Source organism: Equus caballus, chromosome 14 (assembly GCF_041296265.1).
Source record: "Equus caballus isolate H_3958 breed thoroughbred chromosome 14, TB-T2T, whole genome shotgun sequence".
NCBI classification, from domain to species: Eukaryota; Metazoa; Chordata; class Mammalia; order Perissodactyla; family Equidae; genus Equus; species Equus caballus.
This window is the reverse complement of record NC_091697.1, coordinates 95,637,929-95,652,869: the sequence shown is the minus strand read 5'-3', so window position 1 is coordinate 95,652,869 and position 14,941 is coordinate 95,637,929. Positions and strand designations below refer to the sequence as shown.

Here is a 14,941-nt window from a genome sequence, read left to right as displayed (position 1 = left end):
TCAGAACCTAATTTTTTATTGCATTTTAGTTTTCAGTTTGTAGTAGTCGTATAGTGATTTAAATTATGCAACGAAAATGAAAACATAAATATCACTGCCTCGACCTTCGAAGCAATACCCACCCTCCCCCGGGGCCTCGGCTGTCTGGTTTCTGCGCCGCCGGCTAAGGGTGTTTTTTCCACCGGCCCGGAAGCGAAGCAGTGGCTCCGAGGCATCTTCCTTTCCCTTTCCCCATCCTTCCTCCCACCGCCTCCCTGCCCCTCCCGCCTCGCCTAGTCTTCAGCGCGCAGGGCGGCCGCGTGCTCAGGTACTCACTCCTCCCCTCCTCCGCCCCACCGGCCCATCAAACAAAGCCCAGGCAGACAGGCGCGCGCCGCCGGCAACACCGACGGGAGAAGCCGCCCCGCAGCCACGCGCTCGCACCGGAGCGGGACGGGGAGCGCGTCCGCGCCCCGCGCGTGCCCGCCGCTTCCTTCCCTCCCGACTCTTCCTTTTCCTCTCTCCAGGCCTGGCCCCCCCACCCCCGCGCCGGGAACGCGCCTGCGCAGAAGCGCCGTCGCCCTCCTCCCCCGCCCTTCCTTCCCTCCGCTCCTCCTCCTGTGCCCCGCCTTCCTTTCTCTCTTGTCGATTTCACTGAGAGCTCCAGGTTAGGAGCAGTTCAGTCCATTTCCCCACTACCCCGCCCCCCTTCCTCTTTTCTCCCCACCCCTCCCATCCCCAGCCCGGTGGAGGATGAAGCGGCTGCAGCGGCCCCAGCCCCAGCAGCGGCACCGGCGGTGGCTGCGGTGGGGGTGGCCGGAACTGGGGTGGTGAAGAAGCGGTGGCGGCGGCGGCGGTGGCTGAGGGAGCGGCAGCCGCCCCAGCCGCTTCCCCTGTGCTTCCCTTCCTCTTTAGGGCAGCCAGGAAGTTTTTCGCTTCTGTGTATGTGTGTGTGCGTGAGTGTGGGTGTGTAAGGTGAAGGTTTGGGCGGCGTTTGTGCCGGCGTTGGGTTTTTTGCCCACTTCGCTTCCCGTAACCCGGGCAGCTCCGGAGCCTGGGCTGTGGCCCGAGGAGGGGGCGCGGCGGCGGGCTCTCTCCTTTTGTTGTTGTTTCCTCCGCCCGGGGAGCTGAAGGGGGGACGCGCCTGGGTGGGGCGGCTCGGAGCCCGGGCCTGGTGGCCCCCGGGGCTCCCGGGCGGGCAGGGTAGGGCAGAGGAGAGCGGGCTTCAACATGATGGCGGCCGAGGGCGGCAGTGAGGAGGGCGGCCCGGTGACCGCCGGGGCAGCAGGCGGCGGCGCGGCCGCAGGCTCCAGCGCCTATCCGGCAGTGTGTCGGGTGAAGATCCCCGCGGCTCTGCCTGTGGCAGCCGCCCCCTATCCTGGGCTGGCGGAGCCCGGAGTGGCCGGGACTCTGGGTGGCGGAGCCGCTGTGGGGTCAGGGTTCTTAGGGACCGGGTCTGTGGCGGGGACACTGGGGGGAGCCGGACTGTCAGGGGGAGGTGCTGCTGCTGGCGTGGCTGGTGCCGCCGCCGCCGCCGGCCCTGGCGGGGAGATGGCTCTCACCAAGGGGACCACTTCGTTGCCTGCCGAGACCTTCGGGGCGGGCGGCGGATTCCCTCCTCTGCCGCCCCCTCCCCTGCTGCCCCCTTTGGGCGCGGGCCTGGGAACAGTGGACGAAGGTGATTCTCTGGATGGACCAGAATACGAGGAGGAAGAGGTGGCCATCCCGCTGACCGCTCCTCCAACTAACCAGTAAGTCAAGACCGCTGTTCTGGGACTGGGGAAGCTAGCTCCTGGAAAGGAGTCGGGGAACATACCTCCTTCTTTCAGCTATGATTTGTTCTGAAAAGTTTTGAAGCTTCAGGTTCCCTGCGTAGGGATTTAAGATGATCTCTCATCTTCCCTACAGGCATACTCCCTGGCGTCTTTGTATATTTATTGCTCCTCTGGGAAGACGTAAAGTTTTTAAGATGGGAAGCATGGGAAAATGTGTCTCCAGTGAGAACCGGATATGGTTCTGCCCCTTCCAAATTGAGGTGGCGGTCTGGGATTCAGCTGAGCTTGCAGCTCCCGAGGCAGGCAGAGTCTGTATCAACGTGTGTGTGTTCCCTGTTGAAGCTAGACGATTAGTGGGAAGCTTTGAATATTTGAATGAGTATTGTACTGATAGCATTTGAAACATGCGTTGGTCAGAATGCTTTGTTTTTGTTGCACTGCAAATCCCAACTTCTGCCTATTGAAAGCATAGAGATGCAGAAAAGTCTGGATGACTGACGAAACTGTGGGTCAGTGAGAAACGAAAGGAGTTCCGCGAATTACAGGTGTGATTAAGGGCCCATGCTCCAGCAATCTCTAACTTGTGCCATAGAATTCCCATTTATTAATATTAGTGTAATTCTTTTTATAGCTGCGACTTTGTAAATAGAATATTGAAGTAAAACATAATAGTGTGCTTCCCTTCAACACTTTTTGTTGGTGGCCAATACAATATTTTATTTGAAAATTTGACAGTCTACTGCACAATATATAGAGCAAATGACTTTTCTGTATGAAGTTAACACCTCCCCCTTACTTCTTCTCTTCCTAAGTGAACTTAGGTATGCGTTTATAAAGGTGGACCTTGAGGAGAGGGAAATGATGATGGGAAGTGGTAATAGGCAAAACTTGTTTTACAGATCCCTCACCTCTGTCTTCATTGACCTTTAGAATTTCGACAACCTTTAATGAGTATCAGAGGAAAAAAGATTTGGTTCATATGTTGACAGTCACTCCGGACAATTGAAAGGTTTTTTTTTTGGATAAGCTGTTTTGGAGGATTTAGAAAGGACTCATAAAAAGACTTAGGAAAAGATTCTGTAATAATCCATTTTTGACTTAAGGCTGCATCTTCTGATATTTAAGGTGGAAAATGAAAGCTAGTCGTATTTATGTCAGCCATGGTATAGGAGTGTTGTATTCCTTTTATATTCAACATGAGTTCAATTTTTTTGTGTAATTTTACTCCAACTTACTATGTTAAGTCTATGTATTGCAGACTTTTCTGAAGGTGTTCTGAGAGTGTTAAACATTCGAATTTTCAGCACTGTTTGCACACTTTCAAGCCATTTTGAAAAATTCAGTCAGGTTTGAATTTTAAGTGCCCACTACCTTTTCAGCACTGTCCTTATAGTAAACAAAGTGCAGCTTTTCATACTGAAAGAATGCTGTCTTATTCCAGTTCATCCCTGGATTGAGTTAGGCATATTTAGTGTATTGTAGTTCTAAGTATTTTTAAGTAGAATTTATTTTGTAGAGCAATTTTAGGTTCACAGCAAAATTGAGCAGAAAATACAGAGCATTGCCATTAAATTTTTAATAATAAACATGAGTGGGTACATAGGAAAAATTGTGTTTGTGAGAAGTCCATTGTGTAAGATTTTCATCATTACCTCATCTGTATTTGGGAATAAAAATAATATCTGTATGACTATGTGTATGAGAATTGTTCATGTTCTAAAAAGTATCCTCCGTTTCTGGTGTGTTTTTTAAATTTGCCACTGAGAAGTACAAATTTCCCTCTTTTCTTTATCTTAGATATCAACCCAGTCACTGGAGGCAATACAGTGTAGTGGTTAAGCGTGCAAATTCTGAAGTTAGACAAGATTTGGGTTGGAATCCTGACTCTGCCACTTACTAGCTGTGTGATCTTGGAAAGGTCAGTTTCCCCATCTGTAAAATGGGGATAATAATGGTACCTCCCTCATATGGTCATTTTTAAAGTTTAATGAAAACCCTGAACATATTCAGCACAGTGCCTGACACATAGTAGGTGTTCAATAAGTAAATAATCTCCCCAAATAACAATAATATAATTTTATTGTGATTAAATTGCCTACTAATTCTATTGGTATAGGCACTCCCTTACTAATATCTATTTTAAAGAGTGTTTTGAGCTCCAAAGGCCTGCCTACCATGATTAATTGTATTAAAAATTTTACTTTTACTTCATAAAGTCTTCCAGCAAATTAAGCAGGTTTAGAGATGAAATTCAAGTACTTTCTATAGATTCCTATTTTTAAATGAAAGGAGGAAAAAGCCTTAGTGACTTGGTTGAATAATGTCAAATCTGTCATAAAAGTATTGAAGAAACGTTTTTGGCCTAAATTAATATTTGATTACTAGTGACTGTTCACCTTAGTTCTTGATAGGATGGTATTAGGGAGGTTGGGGTCACAGGATTGAATCCACAGTGGTTTGTTACACTAGGGTTCACAGACTTCAACCTTGTATCCAGCTAGTGCGGTGTGTTGGTCACAAGAGAGTCAAGTGACAATATGTAGATAGACCAGTGCAAATATATTAATGCTGTTAGTATTTCGTACATTGTTTTTTTGTGTGCATGGTGAATCATTAGTCTCATGTTTATTAGTGAGCATTTTCATCAGATTCGTTAAGGCTGGAAAAGTTTGTATAATTTTAACTGTTACACTTATTTGAGTATTTTCTTCTGGGGGAATTTTAGATCTAGTTGGAAATCAAGTAAACCAATTAGTATGATTCAGCCTAGCTTAAGATAAATATCATGAGTGAAGTATGTGCAAAGGGTCATGAAGGTTAAAAGAATAAGAAGTTTATATAGTTAGGATCAATAAAGTCTTTGAGGAAAAGTAGCAGGTATGTTTTCCCTGCTGCTTCATTTATTTTCTGAACGAGAAGTTATTGGGTCCCATGCCCTTTGCCTAATGATTCTATCAGAAGAGAAAGAGTTATGAGTTAAATAAGTATAAACTTTTGACCCTTAGTGGAGTCTGTCCTACTGAACTCTTAATTATTTACCTGTGGTCTGGAGGGAGGTTGAAGGGGGCGCCTGTAGTTACTGAAAAGACAGATCCCCAGCTAAAGGCTAGACTTGGTCTGGATCATTCATTAGCCACTCTGGGGAAACCAGGCAAACATTATTGACAGAGACAAAAAGAAAAAGGACAGCCTTAAATTAGGAAGAAGAAAGAGAAGATGCAGAGTAGGCCTTGCTTTGCTCCTGTCTCTTTACTGGCCATTAGGAGAGTGAGAGAATGCCTTTAAGAGCAGCTCGAAGACCCAAAACAGTGGTACCTTGGAGGGGGGTGCTTATAATGATTATTAACAATAACAATTATTACTGCTGACATTTCTTGGTTGCTTACTACCTAACAGGAATGTTCTAATTGGTTTACATGTGTTGTTTTAGTTAGGTATTGCTTTACTCCAAAACTTAATTGCTAAAACGTTTATTTGCTCTTGATTCTGAAACTTGGGCAGGACCTGATGGGGACTGCTCCATGTGTCATTTCTTGGCCAAAATGTTCCAGGTGACTTCTTAGCTCATAAGTGTGGCGCATCAGCTGGGATGGCTAGAACCTCTCCCCACCCCCCCTCCCTGTCCCTCCCTCTATCTCCCCCCCCCCCCCCCTCTACCCACTCCTGTAGTCTCTACTTCATTAGCTTGAGCTTCTTCACAGCATGGGCGGCTGGGTTTAGCGAGGGAGCTATCCCAGAGGACAAGCCTCACTGTGCCAACACTTAGCAAGACTGTGTGTTCTTCATGTTAATGTTCTGCTGGCCAGTGCTAATCACATGACCCGCTCCAGATTTAATATGGGAAGGGACTGTACAAAGGCATCACTGCTGGGAGGTGAGATTTCTTGGGGGCACCAAAGTACAGCCGGACTGCGTGTATTTACGTGTAGTATCAGATAATACTGGAAGACTAGAGGTGAGGGAGGAGGTGGGAGAAAGGGCAAGTACTGAAGAGTCCTTCCCTTAGGCTCAATGTGGTAGATTGTCTTTTATTAAATGATTCAGATATCCCTACAATATTTTGCTTCTGACCACCATTATATTAATTTTAAACCAAAGATACTGAGTGTAGATGTTGGTTATGGGTAATTATTGGAATATGCATATATATATATATATATGGTAGGTGTGTTATCTTGAAATTACCTGCAGTACATTTCAGTTGTGGGCTAAGTTAAAAGTAGTTGTTATCAGATATAATTTACTGATAACTTCTTCATATGTCTAATCATTATCTCAGCAGGATTTGGGGTATAATTTTAGGTGTTTCAATGATTACATGAATAAAACAATGAACGTTATGGGGGACAAAAAGAAATATAAAAGAATATACAATTAGTGGAAGATGAGGCATTAGTGATAGAAAAATAAGATGATTAAATTGGAGACACATTATATGGATACGTTTTTCAAATTAGAGGATACTTATGGAAAAGTTGGAAGAATGGAAGTGTATGAAAGAATGATTGAAATTTCGTACTGTAATCCTCTTTCACTGAAGTTTTCTAGAAAGTTTGACTAACTTTTGTAGCATTGGTGTTTGATATTATATTAGTAAGAGTGATATGTAAAGATACATAGTATTTTAGTGATAGAGGAAACTCTCAGTGCCCAGGCGCAGAAGCAGACTTAGGTAGAGTGGTTGCTTAGGGTCACATAGCTAGATAGTGGGAGAACTGAGACAGAATCCAGTCCCCATAATTTTTCAGTTAGGTTTAGATTTGAGTAATATTTATAATTAATTTTGGGGTGGAGGGGATGGAAAGGCAGATGCCCAGTATTGACTGAACATTTACCATATTCTGGGCACTTTACATAGATTATCTCATTTAAGTCTCACAACTATACAGTGAGAATAGCTATTCACACTTTTATTGTTAAGAAGACTGAATGATAGAACTGGAATTCTAATGCACATACTTTACTTTTTCCTTTGTCTTGCCCTCTTCTAATACATATAATACACATGTATGTCCATGTACCCATACAAAACTTAGTATGCTTCAGGGCTGGCCAGTCACTGGGTGTTAGGACTGAATTGTGCCCCCTAGATTCATAATTTGAAGCCTTAACCCCTGATGTGGCTGTTTATGGAGATAGGACCTTTAAGGAGGTAATTAAGGTTAAATGAGGTCATAAGGGTGACCATAATCCAATAGGACTGGTCTTATAAGAAGAGAAAGAGGCACCAGGAGTACATGTGCGCAGAGAAGAGGCTGTGTGAGTTCGTGGCCATCTGCAAGCCAAGAGGAGAGGCCTCACTAGAAACCAGCTCTGCTAGTACCTTAATTTTGGACTCGGCCTCCAGAACCGTGAGGAAATAATTTCTGCTGTTTGAGCCATCCAGTCTGTGATATTTTGTTATAGTAGCCTGAGGTGACTGATATACTGGGTAACCCTGCGTCTTTAAAAATGGCTTTGGATGATTTTGGAGCAGATTAAATACACATCTACTACTTGAGAAACAGGATCCTCATTCTTTTATTTCCTGTCGTTCATTGTAGGAAAGAACAACTTTGTGCTTTACTTTCTTTCTTTGTGAGTTAGTGTCTTCTATCTCCTCTTTTGGCTCTCTACCTGTGTTGAAAGATGGAAAACATGTTTAAATGCATGTCTGGTTATTATAGTGTGAAAAGATCCTACATATGACCATGGATGGTAGCCATGGAAAATCCTATAGGTGAGACATTACTCCAGCAAATTTTCTGTATTCACTCTGTATTCATTGTTGTGATGTTCAATATAGCTTTTAAAATTCCTTTTATATATCTGTCTCAAGCTAAGGGAAAGACCTAGAGATCCCCCTCGACTCTTTTTTTTTTTTCAGATTTTTTTATTCTTTTCCTTTTTCTCCCCAAAGCCCCCTGGTACATAGTTGTATATTCTTCGTTGTGGGTCCCTCTAGTTGCGGCTTGTGGGACGCTGCCTCAGTGTGGTTTGATGAGCAGTGCCATGTCCACGCCCAGGATTCCAACCAACGAAACACTGGGCTGCCTGCAGCGAAGCTCACGAACTTAACCACTCGGCCACGGGGCCAGCCCCTTCCCCCCCCCCCCCCCCCGACTCTTTTAAGCCTTCTTTGTAGGTGTAATCCATTAGACTGGGTTCACAGTTAAGATGCTTATATAATAGAACCATCTCTGTCTCTCTCTTGCATCCATGTCTGTCTACCTAAATATTGATTCGTCTCTCAGATTTTTAAGTTAAACTTATTTTGAGGTTATTGTAGATTCACATTCAGTTGTAAGAAATAATATAGAGATGTGTTCTTCATTGAATTTTCCTCAGTGGCAACATCTGGTATCACAACCAGGAAATTGACATTGATATATTTCACCCGTTGTACATACACTTGTGTGTGTGTGTGTGAAGCATTTAGTTCTATATAGTTTTATCATGTGTAGATTTGTGTAATCATCACCATAGTAAAGATAAAGAACAGTTTCATCACCACCAGGATCCCTTGTGCTGCCCTTTTTATAACAAAACTCACCTCCTTTCTCCCCTCCTTCCATTTGTAACCCCTGGCAAGCACTAATCTCTCTTCATTTGGTTATTTCAAAAAGCTTATGACAATTCCCTCAAGATTCATCCAAGTTGTTGCATGTATAATATTTTGTTCCTTTTCATTGCTGAGTAGTATTCCATGGTATGGATGTACTACAGTTTGTTCAACTGTTAGAAAACACCCATTAGAGAAGACTCATTAGGAAACGTTTGGTTTGTTTCCAGTTTTGTCTATTATAAGAAAAACTGCTGTGAACATTTGTGTTTATATTTTTGTGTGAGCATGTGATTTTATTTCTGTCAGATAATGCCAAAGAGTGCAATTGCTGAATTATAAGGTAGTTGCATGTTCAGTCTTACAAGAAGCTGCCAATCTGTTTTCTAAAGTGGTTGTATCCTTTTACATTCTCCCCAGCAATGTATGAGTGATCTTGATTCTCTGTGTCCTAACCAGCATTTGATGTCGTCATTTTTATTTTAGCTATTCTCATAGATATCTAGTGATATCTCACTGTGGTTTTGATTTGCATTTCCCTAATGGCTGTTGACATTGATATGTGCTAATTTGCTCTCTGTATATCCTCTTTGGTGAAGTGTCTGTTCATCTCGTTTGCCCATTTTCCTATAGGATTGTTTGGGTCTTTTTATTGCTGGATTTTGAGAGCTCTTTAAGTATTCTGTTGGTCCTTTGTCTAATATGTGGTTTGCAAATATTTTCTCCCATTTTGTAGCTTGTCTTTTTCTCCTTTTAATGGTCTGCTTTTGCAGAGCAAAAGTTTTTAATTTTGACGAGACTTAATTTATTGATGTTTCCTTTTGTAGGCTGTGCTTTTGAAGTCAAGTCTAAGAACTCTTTGCCTAGCCTAGGTCTCAGAGATTTTCTCCTAATTTTCCCTAAAAGTTTAATAATTTTATGTTTTAGAGTTAAGTCCATGATCCATTTTTAAAATTTCATTTTAATAAAAGATATGAAGTTCAAGTTGAGGTTCAGATTTTTCCTGTGGATATTTAATTGCTTCAGCGCCATTTGTTGGAAAGGCAAATATCCTTCTTCCATTGAATTGCTTTTGTGCTTTTGTCGTAAATCAGTTGGGCACATATGTATGGGTTTACTCCTGAGTTTTCTGTTGTGTTCCATTGATCTGTATGTCTCTATCTGCTAATGTCATACTCTTGATTACTGTAGGTATGTAGTAATCCTTAATATTGGGTAGAGTGATTTGTTTCACTTTTCAATATGGTTTTAGCTATTCTGAGGCTTGTGTCGTACAAATTTTAGAATAAGCTTGTCCATGTCTACAAAAACTTTTCTGAGATTTTCATAGGAATTGCATTAAGTCTGTAGATCAGTTTGGGGAGAATTGACATCTTAACTATGTTGACATAGTATGTACCTTCATTTATTTAGGTCTTCTTTGATTTCTTTAATTAGCATTTTGTAATTTTAAGAGTATCAGTTCTGTATACTTGTTGTTAAATTTATACTTAAGTTTCCCTTCTTTGGAGCAATTTTGTAAATGTTATTATGTTTTCAATTTCAGTTTTCACATGTTCATTGTTAGTAGATAGAAATGTGATTCATTTTTGTATGTTGGTCTTGTGTCCTGCAACCTTGCTAAACTTACCTTTCAGTTCTAAGAGGTTCTTACAGATTCCTTGGGATTTTCTACATAGATAATCATGTCAAGTGCAAATAGGGGCAGTTTTTACTTCTTTATTTGCAATCTGTATCCTTTTATTTCTTTTTCTTGTCTTGTTACAGTGGCTAGTACTATATTGAATGAGGATAGTGAGAGCAGACATTCTTGCTTTTTGTTCCTTGTCTTAGGTTGAAAGCATTTAGCATTAAGCATGATAGTAACTAGAGGCTTTTTTTGTTGGGGTAGGATAGATACTCTTTATCAAGTCGAGGTGGATCACCTCTCCTCCTAGTTTACTCAGAGTTTTTGTTATGAATGGTTGCTGGATTTTGTCAAATGCTTTTTCTGGGTTCGTTTATATGATTGTATGATTTTTTTCTTTAGCTTGTGATATGGTAGATTATACTGATTTTTTTAAATGTTGAACCAGCCTTGCATACCTGGAATAAATCCCACTTGGTTATGGTGTATAATGCATTACAAACATTGCTGAATTTGGGTTGTTGATATTTTCAGGATTTTTGTGTCTAAGTTCATGAGAGATATTGGTCTGTAGCTTCCCTGTGACATTTTTGTTTCATTTCAGTATTTGGGTAGTACTGGCCTCATGGTATGAGGTAGGACATGTTCCCTCCTCTTCCATTCTTTGAAAGGGTTTGTGACATATTGGTATTAATTCTTCTTTAAATATTTGGTAGAATTCTTTTGTTAAAACATCTCAGATTGGGATTTCCTTTTTTGGAGATTTTAAATTATGAATTCATTTCTTTTTTTTTTTGGAAGATTAGCCCTGAGCTAACATCTATTGCCAATCCTCCTCTTTTTGCTGAGGAAGACTGGCCCTGAGCTAACATCCATGCGCATCTTCCTATACTTTATATGTGGGACGCCTACCACAGCATAGCTTGCCAAGCAGTGTCATGTCTGCACCCAGGATCTGAACTGGCGAACCCCAGGCCGCTGAAGCAGAACACGTGCACTTAACCGCTGTGCCACTGGGCTGGCCCCTGCATTCATTTTTTTAATGGTTATTGGATTATGTTTATTAGTTTATTTTGGTAGCATGTAGTTTTGAGGAATTAATTAATTTCTTTTAATTTGTCTTATTTATGAGCATAAACTTATTTGTATTGTTCCTAATTATCCTTTTAATGGCTGTAGGATATTATTCTTGATATTGGTAGATTGTATCTTCTTTTTGTTTTCTTAGTCTTGCTAAAGACTTACCAGTTTTATTAACTTTTTCAAAGAATTAGCTTTATGTGTTGTTGATTTTCCTCTATGATTTTCTTGTTTTCACTTTGATTGATTTTTGCCCTTATTTTTATTGTACCCCTTCTTCTGATTGCTTTGGGTTTATTTTGCTCCTATTTTCCTAGTTTCTTGAGGTAGGAATTTTAGATTATTGACTTGAGACCATTCCTGTTTCCTAATGTAAGCATTTAATGCTGTACCTCTTCCTCTTAGCACTGCTGTAGCTATATCCCACATCTTTTGACGTGTCTTTTCATTTTCATTCAATTCCATGTTTCTTTTTTTAATTTTTACTAACCCATGGATTATTTAGAAGTATGTTGTTTAATTTCCAGGTGTTTTGAGATTTACCAGTTGTCTTTCTGTGACTGATTTCTAGTTAGAATCCATTATTGGTCAGAGAACATACTGTTATGATTTCAGTACTTAAAAATTTTTCAGGTTTGTTTTATGGACCAGGATATGGTCTGTTTTGGTGAATGTTCCATGGACACTTGAAAAAAATGTGCGTTTGTCCTTTTTTTGGTGGAGTGTTCTATATATGTCAGATTCTCTTGGTTGATTGTGTTGTTTAGAACTTTTAAATCTTTGCTGATTTTCTGTTTAATATTTCTGTGAGTTTTGGAGAGGGGAGTCTTGAAGCACCCAACTCTAATCATGAATTTGTCTATTTCTCCTTTCAGCTCTATCAGTTTTTGCGTGATGCATTTTGAAGCTCTGTTGTTTGGTGTGTACATATTTAGGACTGCCACATATTCCTGGTGGATTGACATTTTTATCATTATATAATGTCCTTCTTTTGTCTCTAGCAATTGTCTTTGCTTTAAAGTCTATCTAATATTAATATAGCCACTCTTGCTTTTCTTTTGTTTACATGCATCTTTTTCCATACTTTGCTTTTCACACGCCTTATTTTAAGTAAGTTAATTGTAGACAGCCTATAGTTGGGTCATTTTTTTTTAAGTCCACACTGCCAATCTCTGCCTTTATTTGGTGTACAGTAGTCCCCTCTTATCACAAGAGATACGTTCCAAAACCCCCAGTGCTTGCCTGAAACTGCAGATAAACCAAACCCTATATATACTATGTTTTTTCCTATATATCTGTACCTATGGTAAAGTTTGTTTTATAAGTTAGGCACAGTGAGAGATTAACAACAAAAATAGACCAGTTGTAACAATATGCTGTAATAAAAGTTTTGTGAATGTGGTCTCTCACTCTCAAAATATGTTATTGTACTGTATTCACTCTTCTTGTGATGATGTGAGATGATAACAGTGCCTAAGTGATGACATAGGTGAATGACGTAGTGTTAGGCTACTGTTAAGCTTGATACCTCAGAAGAAGGAGGATCAAGCCATGACAATGGCAGTGGTTGGATGTCAGGAGCAGATGATGTTGATAGTTGGTTGACCACAAGCACTGTGGTACTCTGACAGTTGATCTGATAATCAAGATGGCTACTAAGTGACTAACGGGTGTGTAGTGTATACTGCGTGGATTTGCTGGACAAAAGGATGCTTCATGTCTTGAGTGGGATGGAGCAGAGGATACAAGATTTCATCACACTACTCAGAGTGGCATGCAATTGAAAACTTATGAGTTTATTTCTGGAAGTTTCCATTTAATATTTTTGGGCTGAGATTGACCAGGGGTACCTGACACCACCGAACGTGAAACCTTGGATAAGGGAGGACTACTATGTTTTAACTATTTACATTTACAGTAATTATTGATAAGTTAGTACTTAAGTCTGGCATTTTACTTTTTTGTTTTCTGTTTGTCCTCTCTGTTTCTCATTTCTGTTTCTCTTTTCTTCCCTTCCTATGGGTTATTGAACATTTGTTAGGATTTTATCCTGATTTATTCGTAATGTTTTTTGAATTTATCACTTTGTAGAATTTTCTTAGTGATTGTCTTGGATATTAAAGTATACATATGTAATTTGCTGCAGTCTGTTGGTCTAAACATTTTATCAGTTTGAACGAAGTGTGGAAACTGTTCTTCCATTTAGATGCTTTTACCCTCCCACTTTGTAAATATCATTGTCTTGAATATTTCTTCTGCATACATTGAGTAACCTCATCAGATGGTATTAATATTTTTTTATTGGGGTAAAATATTCATGACATAAAATTTTACCATTTTAACCATTTTTCAGTGTACAGCTCTGTGATGTAAAGTACATTCACATTGTTGTTGCACATTACCACCATCTGTTTCCAGAACTTTTCTGTCTTCTTCAACTGAAACTATGCACCCATTAAACACTAACTCCCCATTCCCCTCTCCGCTAGCCCATGGCAACCATCATTTTACTTTCTGTTTCGATGAATTTGATACTGCAGGTACCTCATATAAGTGGAATTGTATAATTTGTCCTTTTGTGACTGACTTATTTCACCTTAGCATAGTGTCTTCAAGGCTCATCTGTGTTGTAGCATTTATTGGAGTTTTCTTTTTAAGGCTAAGTGCTGTTCTAGCCTTATCCCACGTTTTGTTTATCCACTTATCCAGCAATGGATACTTGTGTTGCTTCCACCTTTTGGCTATTGTGAATAATGCTGCTTGAACATGATGTACAAATGTCTGTTCAAGTCACTGCTTTCATTTTGGAAATATACTGGGAATTGAAATTGCTGGACCACATGGTAATTCTGTGTTTAAGTTTTTGAGGGATTGCCATGCTATTTTCTGTAATGGCTATACCATTTGACATTTCCATTAGCAGTGCACAAGGGTTCCAATTGCTCCACATCCTTACCACCACTTGTTGTTTTCTGTTTTGTTTTGATAATAGCTATCCTAATGGGTGTGAAATGGTATTTCATTGTTGTTTGACTTGTATTTCCCTAATAAATAGTGATATTGAGCATCTTTTCATGTGTTTATTGGTCATTTGTTTATCTTCTTTGGAGAAATGTCTGTTCAAGTCCTTTGCCCATTTTTAATCAGGTTGTTTGTTCTTTTGTTGAGTTTTAGGAGTTCTTTGTATATTCTGGGTATCTCTCCCTTTTCAGATAAATGGTTTGCAAATATTTCTCCCATTCCATGGATTGCCTTTTAACTCTGTGTCAGAGGTTTTTAATTTTGATGAACTCTAACTTACCTATTTTTTTTGCCTGTATAATTTTTATTTCATCCATTAACTATGATTTTAAAACCTCTTGAGTAGAAGAGTAGTGTACTGAGTCTATTGTTTTTATTCGTATCTCTGCTTTTCCCATTGTTCTTTCTTCTTTCCTGATGTTCCAGGATTCCTTCTTATCATTTGAAGAACTTTCTTAGCCATTCTTGAAGGATATATCTACTAGTGACAAATTCTTTTAGTTTTCCTTTTCCTATTTATGTCTTTATTCCCCCTCATTCCTGAAAGATAATTTTGTCAGATATAGAATTCATGGTTGGCAATTCTTTTCTTTCAGCACTTGAAAAATTTTTTGTCACTTTTTTCTGAACTTTGTGGTTTCAGATGAGAAACGTACAGTTGTTCGAATTGGTGTTCCCCTATACATAATTCATTCTTTGTTTGCGGTTGCTTTCAAGATTTTTCCTTTGTCATTGTTTTCAGACGCTTAGTGATGATATGTCAAGGTATGGTTTCTGGTGGGTTTACCTTTCTGTGGTCTGCTTACTTGAATCTATGGGTTCATGTCTTTCTCTGAATTTGGAAGTTTTCAGCCATTATTTTTTTGAATACTCTTTCAACTCCGCCATCTTTCTCTTCTCTTTATGGGACTCCAGTGG

General features: G+C 40.2%; 1 protein-coding gene across 1 annotated transcript in view; it reads left to right on the top strand.

The window, feature by feature from the left end:
* The first annotated feature begins 623 nt into the window (after positions 1-623).
* Positions 624-14,941, top strand: part of RASA1 (RAS p21 protein activator 1) — a 101,752-nt gene continuing 87,434 nt past the window's right edge. The window contains exon 1 of the mRNA XM_023618035.2: positions 624-1,730. Within this exon, the coding sequence (XP_023473803.1) occupies positions 1,210-1,730 (521 nt within the window). The 5' untranslated portion in view covers positions 624-1,209. The remainder of the gene's footprint in view (positions 1,731-14,941) is intronic.